At 38.6% G+C, this 23,439-nt stretch overlaps 2 protein-coding genes across 3 annotated transcripts in view; both read left to right on the top strand.

Annotated features, from left to right (window-relative positions):
• Positions 1-8,172, top strand: part of LOC135479226 (protocadherin Fat 1-like) — a 44,197-nt gene extending 36,025 nt beyond the window's left edge. For both annotated transcript variants that reach the window (XM_064759023.1, XM_064759022.1), the window contains exons 4-15: positions 784-840; positions 1,129-1,319; positions 1,553-1,642; positions 1,994-2,095; positions 2,394-2,495; positions 2,954-3,091; positions 3,920-4,004; positions 4,701-4,792; positions 6,574-6,753; positions 7,222-7,283; positions 7,575-7,659; positions 7,951-8,172. In XM_064759023.1, the coding sequence (XP_064615093.1) occupies positions 784-840; positions 1,129-1,319; positions 1,553-1,642; positions 1,994-2,095; positions 2,394-2,495; positions 2,954-3,091; positions 3,920-4,004; positions 4,701-4,792; positions 6,574-6,753; positions 7,222-7,283; positions 7,575-7,659; positions 7,951-8,007 (1,241 nt within the window). In that variant the 3' untranslated portion in view covers positions 8,008-8,172. The remainder of the gene's footprint in view (positions 1-783; positions 841-1,128; positions 1,320-1,552; positions 1,643-1,993; positions 2,096-2,393; positions 2,496-2,953; positions 3,092-3,919; positions 4,005-4,700; positions 4,793-6,573; positions 6,754-7,221; positions 7,284-7,574; positions 7,660-7,950) is intronic.
• Positions 8,173-8,185: 13 nt separating this feature from the next.
• On the top strand, positions 8,186-16,534 carry LOC135479231 (uncharacterized). The gene is made up of 6 exons (XM_064759032.1): positions 8,186-8,209; positions 8,671-8,726; positions 8,939-9,256; positions 11,267-11,320; positions 13,347-13,824; positions 14,222-16,534. The coding sequence occupies exons 3-6, from the start codon at positions 8,970-8,972 to the stop codon at positions 14,285-14,287; spliced, it is 885 nt and encodes a 294-aa protein (XP_064615102.1). The 5' UTR covers positions 8,186-8,209; positions 8,671-8,726; positions 8,939-8,969; the 3' UTR covers positions 14,288-16,534.
• Positions 16,535-23,439: the final 6,905 nt, after the last annotated feature.

Here is a 23,439-nt window from a genome sequence, read left to right as displayed (position 1 = left end):
AACTGAAACAGGCTTTCGGACTTCGAAATGAAGGCCTTTTGAACAGAGAGTAAAATGAATTCGCGCCATATCTGAGACACTCGAATATATTCCAGAAAGATTATGACAGGTTTAGTGCTTAAATTCAACACAAAAATGAAAGAATTCTTTTTTTTGTATGCTTTATGATAAAATATAGAAAACCTGCACCCATAAATATGGACGCTGTACTGGATATGTATATAGGTTTAAGCTGCATTTATCCTCACTACAACACATACCCACACACAGAATATGGGTTGGTGGCCCCCGTGGTCGAGGGGTTAGCGTGCTAGCGCAGCGCAATAACAGAGGAGCCTCTCACCAATGCCGTCGCTGTGAGTTCAATCCCAGATCATCCTGGCTCTGCGGTCGTAAGTAGGAAGTTCTGTCAGCACCCTGCGATTAGTTGTAGATTTCTCTCCGGGCCCTCCCAACAAAATGTTGACCGCCGTCGTATAAGTAAAATATTCTTGAGTACGACGTAAAATACCAATGAAATAAATAAATAAATAAATAAATCAAAATATGGCGCCGTTTATCTCGAGACGTGTCTCCAACAGAGAAAAACACACAGTGCATGCACATATTGGGTTGCAGTTTTGTCTATATAAGAGTGAGTGAGTGAGTGCTTGGGGTTTAACCTCGTACTCAATGTCTTTATAAGACGTATATATAAGTGGTTCCATGCAATACGTTTGAAATTCAGTTCGTGCTAAATGAAAGGTTTGCTCTTTTTTGATTTTTTCCTGTTTCCTTTTTCAGATTTATGTGCCTTCAAACAAACTACCTTTATCCAGCTTCCTGAAAACACGACAGTTGGTGAGTAGGTTTACGTTTGTTTTTATGCCGACTTGTTAAGTCATCTCTTCTCTGTGTCTAATACAATCTAAATATTATGCCTAAAACATGTTCGAGACACCCAGAAATTGTCTTGCATAGAGTAACCCATTCATTGCAATTTATAAATAGTTGTGAAAAGTGACAAAGAGTAACACCCTTCGTATCGTTATAGGGTTTTTAACAATAAATGTTTTGAATCTTACTCTAACACGAAGTAGACCGTTTGTAATCGCTTTCATTTCATGCCCCTTTAAACTCTATTTTCAGGATCTCTTGTTGGGTATTTTAATATTTCCGGAAATGTTGACGAGGTTGAACTAAGTCAACAGGCGCCTCTCTCCCCCTTCATGTTGAACGTCACGTCGCGGGAGATAACTCTAACAGCGCCCTTAGATTTTGAAAAGACCCAAAGCTACAAGGTCAACGCTATATGTCGACAGACGAACCCGACATTTGAGGTAGCCATTAACATACGCACGTAAATTTCAGTTAACTGATAATGTGACAATTTAAACTTAACATGAAAAATATTTCCTAGGTGCTTTAACCAACAATATTTCGGTTTCTTTTGTATAAGTCATTTATAATCTGTTGAACTCGGCATTTATATAATACAGTACAGTTGCTGACAAGCTTCAACTACACAGTGGGTTTTTCAATGATCCGATTAAATTTTTTCTTGCTTTTTAAGTCTACTTTGGTGCAAAGAATTCTTATAAAGGATATCAACGACAACCCGCCTGTGTTCACTGCCAGTTCGTACACGGCTAACGTTAGTGAGGTAAGCAAACTCAAGTGTCCATGTTACCTACATCTTATTTATACATTGTCTCTACAGCAACACTTAATAGAGAAGATAAGCAAAGCATAACATGACACTTAAAACACGTGTGACTATGCGAAATCGTGTGTGATTTGTTGTGATCAGATGTCACCTGTCGAGATCGCGCGTGGGTTGAGATCGCCCGCGATTTGATGAAAGCGTAATGTGGTCCCATATATCCAGATTCCATGGTATGATGAACCATTCCCTTATTAATTCTTAATTTTAGATAAAATCATTTTAATTATTGATATTTGTTAGGATTGTTTTAAAACTGATTATCAACATTTTAAATTTCTCTCATTACAGCTTAGCTCAGTGGGTTCAGTCGTTTTCGATGGGATAACAGCAAATGATTTGGACGGGAAAAATCTGTACATGCAGTACGAGGTTGTGAATGGACCATATTCGGTAAGCGACGGGAAAGTCATTCAGATACACTAGCTGAAATTCCTCAAATATTCAACTTACTCAAAAACACAATTTACAACCGTAAAGCCATATGCACCACCATAGTTGTTTGATTAGTCATTGTTTGGTAACAATATTATGAAACATGTATAGCAGTGGTTCTTTTGTTTAATAAACTTAACATTGACGGTGCCAAAAAAAAAAAAGAAAGAAAAAAAATTTGGCTTATGTGAAATCTGATGTATCTTATTTAGAATACAGGTGGGTGATAACATCTCTTTTGTCATCTGATTCACAGGAGTACCTGCGATTTGACCGGGCCAGTAAAGGGGAAGTCACTCTGAACAAGAGTCTGGATTATGAAACAATGCAGAGCTTTGTTGTTGAAATCAGAGCATTGGTATGTAAACCATGTAAGAGCATTGGGACCATGCATTATTCTGTGCACAGGCCTATCCAGCCACGTGGTTGGATTCTGAAACAATATTGTAGGCGTGTGAAAAATTTCTTGCTATTTTTCAGTCAGTATCTCGTACGGCCCTGAAAAATTTCTCTTTAAATCTCAAACAACATCGCTTTGGTGTCTAACATTTCTCGTTATGTCTCAAACAGTATGGTATATTTCTAATTATCTCCCAAACAGCATTGTATATTGGCGTCTAACATTTCTCGTTATGTCTCAAACAGCATTGTATATTGGCATCTATCATTTCTCGTTATATCTGAAACAGCATCGTACATTGGCGTCTAACATTTCTCGTTATGTCTCAAACAGCAATGTATATTGGCGTCTAACATTTCTCGTAATGTCTCAAACAGCATTGTATATTGGCGTCTAACATTTCTCATTATCCTCAGGACACTCCCGAGGATACGAACTCCCCACGACGCAGCGCCGTCGTCAATTTGACCATCAACGTTCAGGACGAGGACGACATGGATCCTGCCTTTAGTAAAGACCATTACTCTGCCAAGATGGACTCCAATGCAGCAGGGGTGAGCGCAGTCCTCAAACATGGCGTCCGTTGCAGGCCTAGAAACAAAGCCTGCTGATATTATTATTAGTAATAATAATAATATGTTCGTGTTTCAGATACATGTGTCGTGGGAAGGTCTGCAAGAAACCTGCAGATGGTCGTGGGTTTCTGCCCGGTTTCCTCCCACCATAATGCTGGCCGCCGTCGTATAAGAGAAATATTCTTGAGTACGGCGTAAAACACCAATCAGATAAATCAGACCAGATCAGATAAAGGTGTAATACGTGGATATGATGATGATGGTGATGATGATGACGATGATGATGATGATGTTAAGGCACACTGATACAGAGTCTGAATCAGTCTAATATTTTAGTTGAACCAAAATTCAACAACTTGAACCAAATCAGGAAATATTGGCCAGGTAGAATGGCGTACTGAACAAAATAAAATACAAAATAATGTTTGGTTTCATTTTGAGTCGTATGTATACCAGCACCATGTGACTTGATAGCGTTCCAAAGTATAACACAGCCACTTGAATACGAGTGTGAACTTTGTTTTGCTTAACCGTCGAGCACATAATCAGTTGTATACAGCTGAATGATACACGTACAGGAAATGTACGAGTCAGACACGAGTCGTACGAGTAAAGAAGGGTCATATTTCTGTGTGTATAGGTGTTTACAGGTTGGAGACATCCTCATCCATCTTCTGACATGAAGGTAGAAATTGTCGATTCGTGCAAATCTTACGCAACCATGTGGTCAGAAGTTGAAAACAAAACTGATAGTTTTAATAACAGGCGCACATGTAAAAGTAACAATTCTGATTGTTTCCTCTGCAGGGTACGACTGTTAACACTATCCCGGCGATATACGCCGAGGACCAGGATCTGACCGACAAGTCCGCCATTGTCTACTCAATATGGGGTAAGTATGACGGGGATTGGAACTTCATGTTACACGAATCCAGTTATATTAGGCGGTATTCAGCAAACCAGTTAGTACCAGCACTGGCCGTCAGGTATGCATGAATTATATGCAGTACACTGGCACAAAATAAATAAAACTTCTGTCACGTCGGGAACTTATTCAGACATGGAAATTTTACCTTATATATGATTTGCAATATACTTTCATCTACCGCCATAAGAGACTCTATAAAGAAATGTAGTGAGGAATTTAAGACATTTACCCACCAATCAGTGATTTCAAATGTCGGGATCATATATTATACGACGCCGCGATGCACTGTTATTAGTACTGTTGTTCGTCGAAAAGGACACAAATCTTATTCTCTTATCACCGTCGTAAGTGATAAGGTAATTCGTTTGAAGGCACATACTTGTAAGTGAATGGTTTCTTATAATACCCTAATACCTTAACCTATTTGCATACGAAAGAGCTACTTTCAGAGCAATTTATGACCTTTATAATTTGAAGTTGGAGACAAAATTATGTTCGTCTGGTTGGCCAATTTCTGGGTTTCACCAAAATTATTAATTTATCAGTCTACACAAAACTATGCCTTAAGAATATGCTTTAATAAACGTCTTGAAAAAATGTGAAAAGGTTGGGATAGTACATGACAGCTAATTATATGTCTGCACTGCTATTCTGTTACAGATTATGGCGATTCTTTTGCTATTGATCCCGACACGGCTCAGGTGACGTTACAGAAACAGCTTGACAAAGGTGTCTATACGGCCGTTTTACGGGTAAGAGATACATAGTGCTTTTGTGGACAAATAAGTACGCAATGAAGACATGTTGTCAGGAGAAAGACAATACTCGTCTACACTAGCATAGACTGTGAAGACACGTGAGGATAAACGCTATGACCGTCTACTCTGGACATACAGAGTAGTGAAGACACCTGGTCATTATAAAGACTGTACTCGTCTTCGGATAGGCAGTGAAGAGACGTTGCGAGGCCATTCACGTCTTCTTCGTTCTTTGTCTTTGCTGTTATTTAAGCTATTGCTGACACAGGTTACTGGGGATAGGCAGTGAAGAGACGTTGCAAGGCCAAACACGTCTTCTTTGTTCTTCGTCTTTGCTGTTATTTAGGCTATTGCTGACACAGGTTACTGAGGATAGGCCTAGGCAGTGAAGAGACGTTGCGAGGCCATTCACGTCTTCTTTGTTCTCTGTCTTTACTGTTATTTAGGCTATTGCTGATACAGGTTACTGGGGATAGGCAGCGAAGAGACGTTGCGAGGCCATTCACGTCTTCTTTGTCTTTGTTGTTATTTAGGCTATTGCTGACACAGGTTAGTGGGGATAGGCAGTGAAGAGACGTTGCGAGGCCATTCACGTCTTCTTTGTTCTTTGTCTTTGCTGTTATTTAGGCTATTGCTGACACAGGTTAGTGGGGATAGGCAGTGAAGAGACGTTGCGAGGCCATTCACGTCTTCTTTGTTATTTGTCTTTACTGATATTTAGGCTATTGCTGACACAGGTTACTGGGGATAGGCAGTGAAGAGACGTTGCACGGCCAAACAAGCCTTTTTTGTTCTTTGTCTTTACTGTTATTTAGGCTATTGCTGACACAGGTTACTGGGGATAGGCAGTGAAGAGACGTTGCGAGGCCATTCACGTCTTCTTTGTTCTTTGTCTTTACTGTTATTTAGGCTATTGTTTACAGAGGTTACCGGAATAGTCCATTGTATATTATATAAAGAGGCAGTTCTGTGACATTCTGTTGTTGACGAAGTGTACAAGACAATATAAAAACATAGCTACCCCTACCCCAGTCACATTTAGTAAAGGAAAAGATTGCAGTTCTGTCCAGGGTTTCTTCAAGTGAGCTATGGAATTAAGCAGTGGGCACGAGTCCCCAGTTATATAGCGTTTAAAAACAAAAACGCCTGATACCCGATCAAAGAGTATCAGCCCTGCTCCGTGTTTAATGTGCCGATGTTTCTTGTAGTGGCATAGTCGGTCAGCAAGAGATATTTTCATAATAAATTTGACCTTTCTAAGGAAAAATAATGCAGTCGTAATATTTTTCTTCAAGCAATGACTATCCCTAGGCAGTTTTCTTGCCAGCTCACCCTGATAAGTTACTGCTGCAGTATCCTGTCCAACATTGTGGACGCATTGTGACACGGGCAGCCGTTCTCAGATCCCTGCTCATAAATGTGTGGTTCAAAATGCAGCAGTTTAACACTTAAACTGACTGCAAAATTCAATTTATTGCATCGATATCTGTCTATCCTCTATAAGAAACCACACTGACAATTGAGAGCTAAAAGGTTTTTTGACGTGACAGACAATTATCATGTGACGCTTTCAGCGATAGTGATTAGCAATAAGAGCTTCCACAATATGGGTACTCAGAGTGAATTGTCCGTCAGTGCCATATCCCAATGCAGAACTTTATCTTCTTGGCTTTCAAAATTTTATCGCAGTTTTTTGTTGGGATGGGAATGAACAGTCTTTCTTTTTTAGGTCTTCTTTTGAAAGAAAATACCTAAACACTTTCTTTTGGCTACAGGCCGCACAAGTGGACAACCCTAGACGACGGGCCATTGCGACCATGACCCTTGTGGTGACTTACACTGGCGCACAGACCAGACCGCCCAGTTTTCTCAAGTCTCACTACGACGTGTCGGTTTTAGAGACTACACCAGTGAATCATACACTTGTGAGTGTTCAAGCTGTGGATCCAGATTTTGTAAGTACAGTACACGCCTACTTTTTGCTTCTTAAGGAACTGTTCTGCTCTCTGGTGTTAGTCATGAAACTCTTGTTTTGATGTAATTGTATGTTAAATAAATCTGAGAGTATGGAAATCTTTAGTCACACTCGCTCTTTATTATTCTGGCAATTTGGACTTTATGGACAAGGCTGCTCCGTCTTCAAGTGTTCCGTTCGTTGAAGACGACTTGTCATTCACCAATATGATCTCCAAGTCTGTCAATAACTTGCCAAATATCGGTGGTTTATCTTGGGCATTCTGGTTTCCTCCACCAGCAAAACTAACCGCCATAGATTGAGTTTAGCATTAAACAAAAGCTATCAGATTTTAAACAGCAGGGTACTATGTTTAAATAATGGGTGGCATTGAAAATAATCGAGATATAATATAATTTCTTCTGATAGCCAAAAAGAATCTGATTTTAAGTTTCCCTTTGCTTCTTAGGGCTCCACTCTGAGATACTGGTTAAAAGATGATATAAATGGCATGTTCCGGATTACGCCAACGTAAGTACTACCCAGGACATCTTCTTATTATACATGCAAACACAATTATAAATGCTGTGCCCTGTGTTATCCCTGAAAAATGATGTGGATTTCGATATCACTTATAAATAATGTGACTCTCGATATCACTTAGAAATGGCGCAGGTCTCGATATCACTTACAAATGATGTGAACCTCGATATCACTTAGAAATGATGTGAATCTCGATATCACTTAGAAATAATAGAGATCTCGATTTGACTTAGAAATGATTTGGATTTGGATATCACATGGTGATGATTTTATTCCCAGGGCTGATATTCAACTTGTTAAAAGCTTAGACTACGAGAAAGTCCGACAATACAGCCTCGACGTCAGCGTCACGGATGGAACCTATGTAAGTTATCTCCAATTTATTCATCTCTAACCGTTTACATTTCTAACAATTTCTACTCGACAACTGACCTACCAAACAAAAGCTGTAATATTTTTTGTCAAGGGCATATATAATCATCTATATAAGGAAAGAAAAAATCGTACAAAGTTAACAGTATTCCAAAGTCGATGATGTTGGCGGCACTTTCAGCTTAGTTTTAGAATTTGCACGGCTTTAGATTTTAGAGATTATAGATAAATACCAGAATACTGTGATTAGTTTGATTTTAATATGTAAACATGTACCTTGTAGACGGCATCTGTGATGGTGAAAATTACTGTCGAAAAACGTGAACGACAACAACCCTGAGATCAAAAACCCAGAGGTGATCGTCAGAGCTGCTCGGGATCCAAATTCCCTTATAGCCCACTATTGAGGTACGTTTTCCTTGACGGAAACTCTGGAATCGGCGTAATCAGTTGCTGTGATATTTCTTGTTTTCTCTTCCATTCTGTTTGCCACGGCGACGTATATAGAGTACGATCAGAACTCCCTTATAGCCACTATTGAGGTACGTTTTCCGTGACGGAAACTCTGGTATCGGCATAATCAGTTGCTGTGATATTTCTTGTTTTCTCTTCCATTCTGTTTGCCACAGCGACGTATATAGAGTACGATCAAAACTCGCTTATAGCCACTATGGAGCGTGAAGGTAACCTTGGTGTAACCATTTCTTGTTTTCTCTGTCATTCTACTGGCCACGTCGACGTGAAGTGTAAGCTAGATTTCCGGAAAGAAATAGGCGATTCCGCAGACACAGAACGAACAGAAAAAACACACGTTTACTTTATGAATTTCTAAGCTTTTGCCCTTAAAAGTTCTACACGTATAACCAATTACAGCCTAAGATAGCGTAGAGACAAGACCAATGCAAAGTATAGGTACAGCAATACCTTACGTTGTTTGAATTTGCTTTTGTACAGCTAAAGTGTGTTATCTCGTTTTGACTTTATTTATTTGTTTATTCTTTAGGCGTCCGACAAGGATGTTGGCTCTGTCCTGTCTTATTCAGTTGTCGGGGACAATAGGTAAGTACAACACTGCAATCCGCTACTTGCTTTTCTAGTAACGAATCAATGTCTTTTTCAACATGGAGGTAATATAGTTGTTCGAAAGCACAATGGGATTAGTTACAAAAAAATATCAAAATTAATACAAGAATAGTTTGTCTATATTAGTTTAGAATTGTTGTTGTTTAGTTGTATTATGTAGTTATATTTGTCTGTTAATTTTACCACAGATTTTCAGTGAATGCCCAGGGACAGGTCTTTATGATGTCACCTCCAGAAGCCTTCCCAGACTCCGAATACCGTGTGGTGATCTTAGTCCAGGACGATGGACTTCCGCCGAGACAAGCAACTGCGCATGTCCTTGTGAATCTACCGGCTTTAACCCCGACAGGGGTCCCGCCCATAACCGCAACAATAACCACTACAGAGGCCCCTACAAATGCTGCCGTGAAGGAGGAGCCGAATGACGTCGTTCCCATCATCTTGGGTGTTGTCGCTGCCGTCTTGCTCTTTGTCGTCATCGTTCTTGCTATTCTGCTTGTTAGAAGGTCAGTATATGGTAGCGAGTTGTATCTGGTGCTTTCATCCGATTTCAGGAAAACTGGTCATTCCTGTGATCGAGACTCTGACAAATCATTATATGTAATCATGTTTCTTAATTTAAAAATAAAAGTAACAAAATTTCCAGTTTTACTGACTAAAGGGTTGTTTTCAGCAGTGAGATATTAATCATGAAATTTTTGTACAAATTTTAATTTACATTTGCCTTTGGGTTCAGTCTGTTTTCGAAGCTTTTGGAGAAAGCTGTATAGCTTTACTTGTAACCCCCGATGCACTGTGTTAACTTAAGCTGATATATTTGATACTTCCGCACCCGTCTTTAGGAACAGTCGCCTTTATAGACCCACCAAGCACTTAATACATGTAGAAAGTCTGTCTGAGGACCGTCAATTTATTCATTTGTCATGGGAAAGTTTTTCGTTTTTCTTTTGTGTCTGCTTATTTAATATTACTCACCAATAATGCTACATCGCCGGTTAGATATAGAGCTTCTTTGAAGCTTACATGCACTGGTATAGACCTGTGAATTGGTTCAAGGGTCAAACCTTGCTTTACAATAATCACACGAGATTTGTAAACAAATATTTGTAAATTCCACGCAGCCGAAAGAAACAAGCCAACGCCAGACGACAAAATGAGAACACTGATAGGTGAGAAAGTGTAACAGTCTGTTTAGGTGTTGTTTTGTCTGATGTGTTTAACACGGTTTCCTGGTAATCTCGACACGTGTCACTTTTCAATTGTTTGGAATGTATGGTGGTCGGGAGGGAGGGAAAGGAAAGAAAACAAAATTCACTTGGATGTGACAAGCGTTGGTTTTATGGTAAAGAGTATCGGATTTATGGTTAAGAGCATTGGTTTATGGTAGAGGTCACTGGTTTTATGGCAGTGCCATTGGTTTTATGGCCAAGAGCAATGGTTTTATTGTAAGGTCATTGGTTTATGGGACAAAGGTACTGGAAATCATCATTGGTTTTTTGATAAAGAGAATTGGTTTCATGGTGAGGAACATGGGTTCATGGTGATGAGCATTGGTTTCGTGGTGATGAGCATTGGTTTCATGGTGATGAGCATTGGTTTTATGGTCTTATATTATGGTTTCATGAGCAAAACAACGGTTTTTAGTCCTACTAACGCACACAGGCATGAAAATCATGATAGAGAGGCACTTCAGCCCATTTATGGAAAGGTGTTTTACGAAGTGCTAACCAAAATCACGGACCCTTCGTAATTCCGGTTTTCATATTGAATCTTAACATGGTCGTATCTCAGATGGCAGGCTTCTCGCTATTATTGCTCGATATTGCCGGACACACAAATGAATTAGATTAGGTCACGGATTTCCTGCTACCTGATCACTATTCACACGACACACTAATGCTACATACACATTTCAAGGGCACTTTTTGGTTTAGATAGATGATACAATGGCTCACGTACACTGGAAGAGGTTGTGGCGATAACAGCTGTGATAGTTAATAAATATGTATGGTGAAGGAACGGGCTATTTATTTTACGTGAACTGATTGACATCTTCATTACTAATGTGAAAACGCGTTTTCTTTATGGGGGATATGGTTTTTAGTCAATGTATGCATCTTTGATATTGTGTTCTTTATAAACACATGGATTGTAGCCGTTTTCATGTCTTATGGTGTACAGCTGAACGGCTGAACACTTTCGTACACTTTCACGGTGAAATACCCATGAGGGAGATTTTGTTCAACAAATTAATGCTATTCACCTGGATCTTAGCACTTTAAAAGAATGTACTACATACATAACCAAAATGTGCTTCTTACACTTCCTACGTTTATATGAAGTTCTGTTTACATTCCACTTAAAATACAATGATCTGAAAATCATTGCATCATTATTTATTATTTACATACGACGCAAGCCATATAGTTATTGTCGGAAATAATTTCATTTTGTTCACTCCTTGCTTTATTGAGTCCAGCACTAATCTTATAAAATTATTTATGACTTTTGTGCAGCAAAATGGCACAAGGGTCAGCCGATATTCAAACCGAAAACGCAAGTGAAAGCAGGTGAGGCTGTTTTCGTTGCATGAACAATGGTCATATCGCCGTAGCATGCTCCAGGGTGAAAAGACAGGATAACCCTTTTCTTTCTTTACCAGCTGATTATGATACCTATATGTTAATGATGTACAGCAATATGTTACTGAATAATACTTTGATTGCTCTTATCCTACTTCCTTAATATCCTATGGCCACATTTATATATTTATTTATTTGCTTGGTGTTTTACGCCGTACTCAAGAATACATCACTTATGCGACGGCGACCAGCATTATGATGGGAGGAAACCGGGTTCGAAAACCACCATCATCCGCAGGCTGCTGACAGACATTCCCACGCACGGACGGAGAGGAAGTCAGTTCGAGCTAGACTTGAACTCACCATATTATTTCACCATGAATTAAAGCATGATCATCTACCGCATTAACTAATGGTGAAGCTTTATTCGCTAAACCGCATGCTGTGTTAATATCAATGTTTAGTTTGTTTCCTATGTCTACCGATGCATTTATAATAGTTCTGTATAGTTCATATAAATGCAAGTCCGTAATATATAAACATCGGAGGAAACAACTTACACTCCCTCTAGCACCATAGTTTAATCAGAATTAGGTAATAAAAAGTGCACTGATGTTAATTGCAATTTTTTTAGTTAGTCACTGGTCTAGAATTACTCAGTCGTAAAAGTTGAAAGAAAATTTCTGCAGTAGTAATCTTCCTAAACAGAAGTATGAATATATAAATGGGGGATAATTTGTGTCAACTGGATGATGACGATCAAAAAGCCCCAAGAAAATGGTGGCTTGCTGCAGGAGTTTTTGAAAAAGTGAAAGAGAGGAATGGTATGGATGAGGGTTTATGCTCTTAGAGCTGACTGTCTTCTTTTTAAAAAATCTGTATCAAAATGTATTCCCTATATATCTGTGATGTAGGGACGGTTATCTCTGGCTTATTTCTGACGTCTTCCCCTCCAATGTGGTACTGTTGGTTAGTGGAAATGTTAACATTTGTATTTTAGAATTTACCATTTACTACCATAGATTAGAATTCACATGCAAATCTAACGGACTAATACCAACAAAAGCTGGTCTTAATAGACGCACATGCCTATTAACATTTGGTTCAAATTGTGGATGGGGCAGTATAACAGACTACAATATATAAAGAAGCCCCGTTCCGTTTGAAACTTGAATCAAAGAATATCTCTGAACTAATACCAAGGAGTTGGGCTTTCTTGTGTATAATTGGGAATAGGTTAAATCTTTTCTGTTCCAGGTTAAAGTCGCCATGTTCTCAAAGGATAAATAACAAGTAATAATACTGGAAAATAGCAATAATATTCTCTGTGCCAAAGAATTATTTGTGCCATTTTACATAATCACTAAGCGCTAATAACATAGATTTTTACATTGGAATAACTTTATTCCACTGCAGTGATAATACACGTACAGCCATCTATATTCGCTGGGTTCTGGCTCATTTATTATTTCACTTTATTGTTAAATTTTTATTAGAAACAGTTTTTATTCTGTGGTGTTGTATATCACGTTATGTTTTTTTTTCTATTGATCTGCTGCAGATTGCAATGTCGTTTGTTTCAATGTACACGTGTCACACCAATGTTCTCTCAGTTCATGATCACATTTCACCTTTCTCTCAAATGCTTCACACATTTTTTGAACAGGAAAATTGTTATTATAACTTTTTTGTGTTTGTATTTGGTTTCTGGTGATGCCTTGTAAGGTCGAGTCAGATCTTTGTAACAACAACAATCAGCAAAGAGAGTCATCTGCATTCAAGGGCAATTCATATGTTTTAAACATCTTTAAGCAAACAGCATTAGCCTCCACCTCATAAATAAGGGATTGCATAACCCTCACAGTGTTTTTAATATTTTCCAATGAGAAAATCATTCTTAGAACAACACAGAAATACACACAAATCACAAAAATCTTCTACATGAACTTTTTTTTCAAAGGTCGTTACTAGTTTTGTTCAGACTTTATCATTAGTGTTTTGGGCTATTTTTCAGACATGCCTTTAAGGACGAAAACCTGGAAAAAGTTAAACCACCTAGTCATCTTGACCCGGAAGGACTTGCATACAGATCCACGAAGCCCTCCAACGGAATGTTCCCAAGTACACTTGACCTTAACTTCGACGCGGACCATGGCGAAACGGAAGATGGCGCCACTACAGTACAACACAACCCTATCACTTCTATTAACCACGGCTACAGTGGAAGTGACATGTCGGAAATGGGACGGGACATGGGTGACATCCGTATACAGACCTCGATGACACCTTACAAAGATGGTTACATTGATTACACTGAAAACGACCTTTACGGCACGGGCGACATGAAGACGTTCCATCACACCGGAAGTAGTTGTGAGAGTCTAAGCAGCGACAGCACCCCGGGCAGTAAGAAACAGCTGGTTAAACCCGACCTGGTAGAGCACGACAAGGGGAACGGCAAACCCTTTTCCTGGAACAACTTGAACAGCACTGTAAGTAGCATGTCTACAGTATTTTTAGTCACATATAGAAATGGGATTTAATATGTCCATTCTGGAAATGCAGACGAACCGAAACGCATGTTGAGCTAAACAGAGAGAGTAACGAACGAAACAGTTAGGAAATTGATTGAAAATAGTATCAAAGAAAATTTAAAAATCATATCGAATTGCAAGTTTGCTTCAACTATGCATGAAAAGAGTTTCCTTCTGTCTTTAGTTACGATTTGTGTGAACAAAAATTAAGAAAATAAAGTTAGGACATAATAACTAAGTTTTAGTATTAGACATTTTAAATAGTTTTAAATACTATATACTTCATATCAGCTCAGATAAGTGTTTAGCACACGTTAATTAAGACATCGGTGTTGCTGTTGTTGTTGAATTACAGGAAGAAGTGTCTGGTAATGACACGAAGCCCGCGGAAGAAAAGCCAGAGATAACGGTCTACTTTTGAGGAGATGCCTACCTAAGCATTGGTTGCTGTTCACTCTAAGGACATCTCATTACTGTTGTGATAAAACTTCTAGAGGCCAAACTCTCGCGGTTGTGATATTCTAGGCCGTAAAGCCTACAGCCAACGAATTATGAACAATAATTGGATTCGTTTGTATGATGTATCACGCGACTTGGCTGACATTTCCTGTAGCCAATCAGCACGCGGCCAAGTGTTCAGTGTGGGACTTCTGTGCTTCATAGCAATTGGGACCGGAAACAATGCAAGAAGATATTCAACCATATTATATATTCAGCGGTTATGACGTGCGTCATTCCAAGAGCTTGCGGGAGTCAATTAATGTATCATTTCTGGTGCATCTTTATCGGCGTCTGTCTCAAACGGAAAGAGCGAAAAGTAGATTCGTCCGAGCGTTGTTTATTCATACATTGAGATTAGCTATAACATTCTGTGACTCGCATTTTTATCCCTGGACTTCCACATTATTCATGTCTTCCCACACAAAAGGACGAATCCAACGCATCTGATGTCCCACCAACCCTTCTCGTGACAACGTTACTTTTCATTCTATTCCCGATGAAAGCAGTTGTGACGTCATGACGTCACAGAAAGATTGAACATTTGTAACCAATGTTTACCGACTGGATAGTGGACAACTGTGTGTTCTTGATTAACAATTCGGAAAGATCTATAGGGTACTTCCTGTTGCTCATTTTCCTAGTGACGTGCAGTCTGACCGAAAAGTATATTTTTAAATTTTCTAAGCTTCTAGGTGAATATCTGTTTTCATTCATTGACGTTTTTCTTCATTCATATTTTCTATACCTTAAAGACGATGAAGTAAAAGAAATGAAATGAAATAGAGTCTTTGCCAGAGAGGAACAGAAATCACCAATATGGTAAACGGATTACCTTGTTAATTGGTATCATTATCATTGTTCATCTCAACAATATCGCCTATTATACATAATTCCTGCTCATATGTACTTAGTTTATTAATTAAATCTTTGAATTTATGTTGTATTAAGACAGGGTTATCATGGAAGGGAAGGTTCTGTAAAATTTATCTGGTCAGCTGAACGGGTTAAGAAACACACCTTGTGAGATGAAACTTACCCAGGTCATAGCTCAGACAATTTCATCTTGGACAAACCTGTCATTTCTGTGCAGTAAGGAATATATAGGTAACCCGGCGGCTAAATTAGACGTGTATGCTAATGAGAGGATTAAAAGTTCTTGTAGACTTGGCAGGTAAATCTGTAGGGTAGAGATCAAAGCGAGGCTCAGTGAAGGCAAGGTCAACAAAGGGAAGCAACTGAATCATTATTGTATATTTCCTCATCATACAGTATCGGACTACGCATTTTCTCATTTCTTCCCATTACTAAACCTATGACAAAAACGTGTTAATAATCTAATGTATAGCTTATGAAAAAAGAAGGTACACCAGTTTCAGTCATGATGTAGGTAAGCAGAGGTGATGTACATTTTGGATGCCTAATGGTGCTATGTGATACTATATAAAATCATCGCTTCAGTTTTCGTAAGTATTTGGCCCGAAATTTATTAATATATTATGTATTTTATTCATATTAACTCATATAAGTGTTGTCCATATATTAACTGTACATAAATTCTGGCATGAATGATTTCGTGTTATATTTGTCTGAATGCAGGTTCGAAGCCCACAGTGTACATATTCTTGTATATAGTATTCGCATGTTCAAATAGTGCTTGTTGCCTGTCAGTTATTATTATTATTATTATTATTATATTATTATTAGTATTATCAGACCTTCCAACTTTTTGACTATTCGCCTTTGATATATAGATACAAAGTTGGGTGTGGAATCATGCTATTTTCATTCCTTATTGGGATTATCATCATAAGGCCAACGTATCTAAAGTAATAGTGTTTGAGACTATTAGAGACATTTAGTTAGAAGTTACTAAACTAGAATGGATAAACTAATTCTGGTTTGAAGTTACAAAGTTCAACTTCTAACTGACTAAAGAGCTCTACTGTCTAACCTATGTACTATCATATATGGCATAACGAGGTGGTCGAACCACTACATTGACTAAGCCTTACACGTTTCTACGGCCAAATGTTCACAAATTGATGAACGTATAAACTGAAACTTATGAGCTTACCAAGAGTCCGATTTGTATTGCAACTAAAATTGTTTATTATTGTCAATGTACAAAGATATGTCACAGATATATTTTATACTCTTCAGGAATAAAACTGAATCAAAGTTAATCATGTTTGTTTTGTGATTATTCTTTCTTCACAGCCTCATGTATGTCGTTGTTTTGCTTTGGGTTTGACGTTTGGTTAGACTATATACGAGTTGTGCTCACGGCCATGTTTAATCTCTAACAAAATCTTTCATAGTCCTGTGTACATTTTGAAAGGAGAGACCATGAAAATCTTTTGTTTGAAATCCAGCCTTCCTGTGAATGTATCTCTCACGAAAAGGAATGTGTCTTCTTATAATTGATCTGTTCGAAAGCCGACCGGTAATTACAGTGCTGCCTCAGTGTAAGGCCATGCCGAAGACTACACCCACCCTTCCTCACCCTTTTTGTGCTGGACGTCAGGTAAGAGGGCAGCACGCTTACTAGTGTCCATGATAGTCAGAATGTCAGAATTTGGGAGTAAACCATAGCTTGTCTCCCGTGAACTAGGCCGATATTTTGACCAGTCCAATGTATCACAGCATCGTGTATTCATTTATGTGACGTTTAATGCCGTACTCCAGAATAATTCAAGTAACCAATGGCCGTGAAGAATGGGTGGGACAAACAATGTGTTGTGTCCGGCAATAATTCAACAACCGAGTTCCTTTTAGTTTGCAACATGTACTTTGTGCCGGGATGGCTTAGTTCACGAGTGACCTTTGACATCCCGGTGTCAGGGAGCGGTCATTATCAGTGGGGAGAAGTCATTTACACAACAATATGCATGCCACGAACTTCACTAGATTATACCTGAAAAGTACACGTCATGAGGCTGTAACAAACCCTGAGGTTGTAATAGCCACGATAACCCTGACCAAAAAGGTCGCATGTTCGAAACTAGCTCACACTATTGATAGGCTATGAGTCAACTGGTTTGTCAGCTTAGCGTGTAAATTTAAACTAGCTGCGAAACTGTCTGATCTCATGAGCGGTTATCACAAGTTATCCGAGATGAGGGTCATGTGTGTTATATAAAGTTAAAAAAAAAAAAACAACAAAAAAAAAAAACAGGAATAAATGAAGAATTTTGTAGAGCCTGTAACCCATTTGTGTTTTAATATCTAAAAATAGGAATTAGAAAACAAACACCTGTAGATCAAACCGGAATACTCTTTCATTAATATGTATAATAAACTGGTCTGAGAGTGAAATATACAACATGGGATTGGGCGACAAGGCACGGTGTTCACGTGAGTTCGCGTGATAGGCTACATGAATGCCACGTTGATTATCCAGCTATAAGAAACGGAAACGAGAATATGGAGAGTAAAAATGTGCGGAGAATTTACTATAGTACAACACCTTTGATTATGAGTGTAGAAACAAAGCTGCAGAGTGAAAACAAACAAGGACCACGTGTTATATTAGTACCCGGTCACCCCCCACTTTCTCTAGAGTTTTATATATGTACATCCACAGCCAAAACGACGAGAGACAAGTTCAAGCCCTCGCCGCGACATGGTAGCGGTATTTTGGAAGTGGCGATAAGCCACTGCTTACATTATACCTCTAGTAATTACCTGCAATCCTAACAACAATAATTTATTTCCGATTGTCATGAATACATTATCAATACTAAGCAATAGCGATAGAATGCAATATATAATATCAAAATCAGTTATTATTAACAGCAATCGTCAAGCCCCTAACTTAAAGAAAATATTAACTCGGACTCGCTTCTCTGACAATCCGCGTCCGCTTCAGGAGCGGTAGATCCAGGATCAATCCTGGGTCGAGTCACACCTAAGACTTTAAAAGAGGATGTTGTAACTTTCTCGCTTGGCATTCAGCATGAAGGGGATAGTGCAACGACTGGTTGACCCGTATCAGTATAATGTCTCGGGCGGGGCGACTTACTTACCTTCATTAAGTCGTCTCAGTGAAGCAGCACTAGGTAAAAGAGCGGTTGAAATCCGTCCTGCAACAAGGAGGTACATTACATACACCCTAAGGATTCCTTCGTCGTCATATGGCTGAAAAATGGTTGAGCACGACGTTAAACCCCAAGCACTCACTCACTCACTCTGACAATCCGTGTAATGCACAAGTCACTAAATGTAACAAACCCAGATGTGGAGCTTGTGTCCATATCGTGAAGGGTCCTAGCGTTAGATTTAATGTAAACTCTGTTTTTAAACTCAAATTTAATACGTCATTCGAATCAAAATTTGTAATATACTGCCTTATTTGTACCGAGGGTGGTAAAAAAGACATTGGCCAAACTACAGATCTGCAATCTAGGCTAACTGTTCCCAGGCAACACAACAATAACGAAAACCTTTGTTTTCTCCCCGTTAGCCGTCATTTCAGGCGATGTGCTATTTCTCTTTCACCATCATTTACTGTCTTCCCTTTTTACAAGGTACTACGTGAAAACCAAGCTTTGATCGACGTGAAAGAAATTCTATTTCTTGAAAAATACAAACCTGTGTTAAACGGAAATCACCCCCACTAGTTCATATTTAACATATAAAACTGTATATTAGACTTGTCTTCACCTGTTTGTCAGGTTTAACAGCTGTCTTTGTATTACATTACACTAGGATTATCTTATTTGATCTCTCAGTTGTGTTAAGCATAAAGTGTTAAAATCAAGTCAGTACTCTCCACTTCTGGTTTCGTTTTGTTAAGCGACCACTGTTGTCAAGTACACACTGACCACAGACTGCATATAATCATGACTTTACACTGTTAACGCTCAGTATCCGTGATGAGAATGAAAGTTCGAAACTTCGATTGGAATACAACGATGTAGAAATTTGAGGTTTCCCTTGTTTTTTCTTCTACATACATACATACATACATACATACATACATACATATAATGTATATTTGGTTTATTAAATTACACTGTTGCAGATTGTTTGCATTATTTAGGCTGATTCTTTATGACCAGCTGGAAAGTCGCTCCTGGAGCATTTGGTCTGGCTTAGGCGCTGACATGGTCAACGCTGACCTACAGCAGTACGCTTTCCAAGAGAGCAACAGATCAGCACGTGAGCCTCACTTGGCGGTCGGGTTTTTTCAGCGTTAACAGACACCAACGTCATTTCAGGTCGTGTCAGTTAATAATGCAGAATAAAGCTTGTGTTGATTGCATTGGTATAAACCCTCTTGAACACCAAAGCTGTCATGGTTGGGTGAGAAATTTAAATGAACAGAAACTGTGATCTTTGATAGAACCTTGTCCGCAACTACTCCAAACGTCTATAGACGCACAGCTAAAAATTTGGGGTCGTTCTCCGGTCAAGGAGGAAAAAATATATACGAGCTATAGGTTTCACCCGAACATCTACCATCTCGCTAAGGCGATAAGGCGGTACCCTTTGATCCATGTTTACCTTTACCTGGTGTGAGATGCTATCTGTACGGAGATTTGTTCACTAGATGTCCTGGCAATCATTCATAGGCCCATATTATTATATTGGTTCATACCCTTTTCTTTCTTTCCTTCTACTAATATCATTTAGGGGGTCATATTCAACGGGCATCACGAAGATTTGCATTTCCATAGTATCCGCTGTAACGGCTTTTTTAAACGGTCCAATGATTGGTCAAACTAACTGAATTGAAACAGTGAGATCGAATACAGTTAATATTAAAAATTTGTATCTGTGACGTTTTGGATTTAGTTAGGATCGTTCTGCGGTGAATATGGATTGGATATCCGTGCTGTTTGGCTCAAATGTTCACATCCAACATCTGACCAATAAGAAAGTGAAAACTGGCCAATGATGTAACTTATTTAAAGGTATAATACAGGCTAAAACATATTCAATTTTTTTTAAACATATTATTTAGGTATTTGTCTCATTTTGCCATGAAAATTGACAGTCCTGTGCTACGCATTTTAAAACAACAGAATAATTAAACCACGAACTGATTTACAGTCAGATTTCTTCCTTCGTCCTGGGATATTTCATTGGCTAATTAGTTGATGAGCCGACCCTCAAGAACGAACTAAACTGCTAGAGATGAGCTTGAAATGTACGTAATATCATGTTACTGCAACCTTTACTTACAATATTTGTAATATTATCGCGTACTTTTTCTTTAAGAGATACTTCCTAAGCCAACCTTAAGAATAGCCAACCTCTCAGATTAACTGATGACAGCTGTCCCACCTCCGGCCCCTACTCTGCATCACAAAGTTTCATCTCTTTATATAAATATACATTTCGTAATGACTGTCAACTTTAATCAGATAAGAATAATCGAAATGTCTTCGAAACTCAATTCCACGTATCACGTTAAAAGGTTAACATTAACAGTATAAGCATATATATATATATATATATATATATATATATATATATATATATATATATATATATATATATATATTTCTCAACAAGCGGAGCGACGACCTAGGTCTTTGTTCAGATAGCCTTTGTTTAGATATTTCTATCTAACGTGACAAGAGCATACGCTTAATTCAAGGTTATATACAGGCCTGTATTGTTTTACAGTATAGCTAATGAGCTGTCAGATAGCGACACCTCAGTACACCCACCCACTCCAGGTTGGAATTTTATCCCAATGTCCAAAGTATCGGGTTACACGCGGGCCAGTCATTACACACAAGACCCTGGGGTCAGCTGAATAACTTAGGGGTTTAATGATGGGGAGTGGATTCCAGGGGAGGCGCGAGGCTCATTAAAATGCAGTGTATCCGGTTGAATACATTACGTGTGGAATTCTGAACAAAGACCTAGGTCGTCGCTCCGCTTGTTGAGAAATAATAGAAAGTGCTGCCTAAGACAAGCGTGCCAAATTGGTGGAAGGAAGGCATACAGAACAGGTAAGTAATTTAGAAGAGAAGTTGCGTACTCGTAGGACTGGGTCGTTAATGTCAGTTCCCAATTAATGGGATTTTAATTCTGGTAACCTTATAATCAGTAATAAGGAACGAGGGTTACGTGTGAGGAATATCATGATCGTTCAAGTACCAGGAAAGTTTAATTGTTCAGTCTAACCTATCTATGCCAAAGTAATTTCGCTATATATAGATCGATTCATCGAATACGTATATCACCCACGCACGTTTATGCATATTTTAAAAGAGCTAATTGTGTCTTCGTTTTATAAGTTTTGGAGATTAATAATCTCCAAAATCGAAAATACATTTTTGTAATTACGTAATCTTAAAATGTGTCATGGTTGCCCGCAATTGATATGAGTCATATCTGGGATTAAGATAGACGTCTGTCTTAATCCCAGAACATATCATATAACGTTCAGGTAAAAAGGTAAGTTGTGATCCATGAAACTTCATTTCTGAGACATGTCTTAGCAACGTTTTCATGCTATTTTAACAAGAAGTTAAGGTGAGGGTTCCTGTTAGAAAGAGTCGCCTTTCTGACAGTTGAGCAGCATGTCCACGGGGTGACTGCCTGGAAGAGTCGTTGTCCACAGAGGGCTGCATTTGAGGTTCCCAGAGAAAGGTTTGCCAAGCTGTGGGTAACATTTACAGGGTTCCTATCAAAACAAAAGCTTGTTATGAAGAAGATATTTTGGGGTGGTTCTCTGAACGAGTCGTTGTCCACATGTTATAGGTTATATTATGAGTCTGGGGTCTCAGGTAATCGTCTGCAGTTATGAGTAACATTCAGTCTGGGGTCTCAGGTAATCGTCTGCAGTTATGAGTAACATTCAGTCTGGGGTCTCAGGTAATCGTCTACAGGTATGAATAACATTCAGTCTGGGGTCTCAAGTAGTCGCCTTCAGCTATGAGTAACATTCAGTCTGGGGTATTGGGTAATCGTCTGCAGTTATGAGTAACATTCAGCCTGGGGTCTCAGGTAATCATCTGCAGTTATGAGTAACATTCAGTCTGGGGTCTCAGGTAATCGTCTACTGTTATGAGTAACATTCAGTCTGGGGTCTCTGCAGTTACTGGAGTTATAAGTAACATTCATAAGGCTCCTATCTAATCTAGTCCTGGTCAATATGTATGAAGCATATTTGTAGGGTTCTTTTTATGGGAAACAAATTTTTGTTCGTAAAATTGGTCACGGTTATGGAAACACTTTCCCACTTTAAAAAAAATTCAAGTTAAAGCCTTGTAGTCTGTGGCTTATGTCTTTTCTTTTTATTTGAGATTTCATTTCATATTACAGATTATGGGATTTGAAACTATTTCTAAAATAATTCACGGCTCGGTTATATGAAGAAAAATGTAATGACGACCTGAAGAAAACCATATATACAGCCAGAATCTCATCAGCTCAAATCTACGCCTGTACAATAGTGACAAACAAAGTGTATAGATTTGCCCAAGGTGTGTTCTATATGGATGTGCAATAGACGGAATATAGATGTGTCTCTGTACCCAGACGAACAATTGCGTCGGTGTGAAAACAGTACCGTTAGAAGTTTTAACACACGAACTGTTTGGTAATCTGGATATCGCCACGACGCCTTCACAGCCCTTTGAGGATGTAAACGACTGAGTTTCGTGTAATTTGTGCAAATATCTATTGACAACTATGCCTATATAGACATTGTAACCTCACAGGAGTTCGAAATTCAAGAGTTGTACAGCTGAAAGCAATGCCCATTTTAAAATGGGTGTCAGTGAACGACTGTGAAATTGTAAATAAAAATTGTGAAATAATAATTCTGTAAGGAGGTTTTATTAACGCTTTAGAAGACAAATTAACGGAACTGTGTGTAAAGTTGTACTGAATAACTGGAACATCTTTTGCAAAGTTAATGTTGAACATACTGGATGCTTTTAGTGACATAGGAAAGCTTTAGTGGGAACTGTAGTGAAATATTGTATATAATACAACTGGAGACCTTTTTATCCATAAAGAAGACATGCTGGGATGTCTAATACGGCATGTTATTGACAGCTACGGCGGTGAATTTCCATATTTAACGTTACTTCATACCAGTACCAGGAA

Source organism: Liolophura sinensis, chromosome 12, assembly GCF_032854445.1.
Source record: "Liolophura sinensis isolate JHLJ2023 chromosome 12, CUHK_Ljap_v2, whole genome shotgun sequence".
Taxonomy (NCBI): domain Eukaryota; kingdom Metazoa; phylum Mollusca; class Polyplacophora; order Chitonida; family Chitonidae; genus Liolophura; species Liolophura sinensis.
Note: the sequence above shows the minus strand (reverse complement) of the source record. Positions and strands in the feature narration are given on the sequence as shown.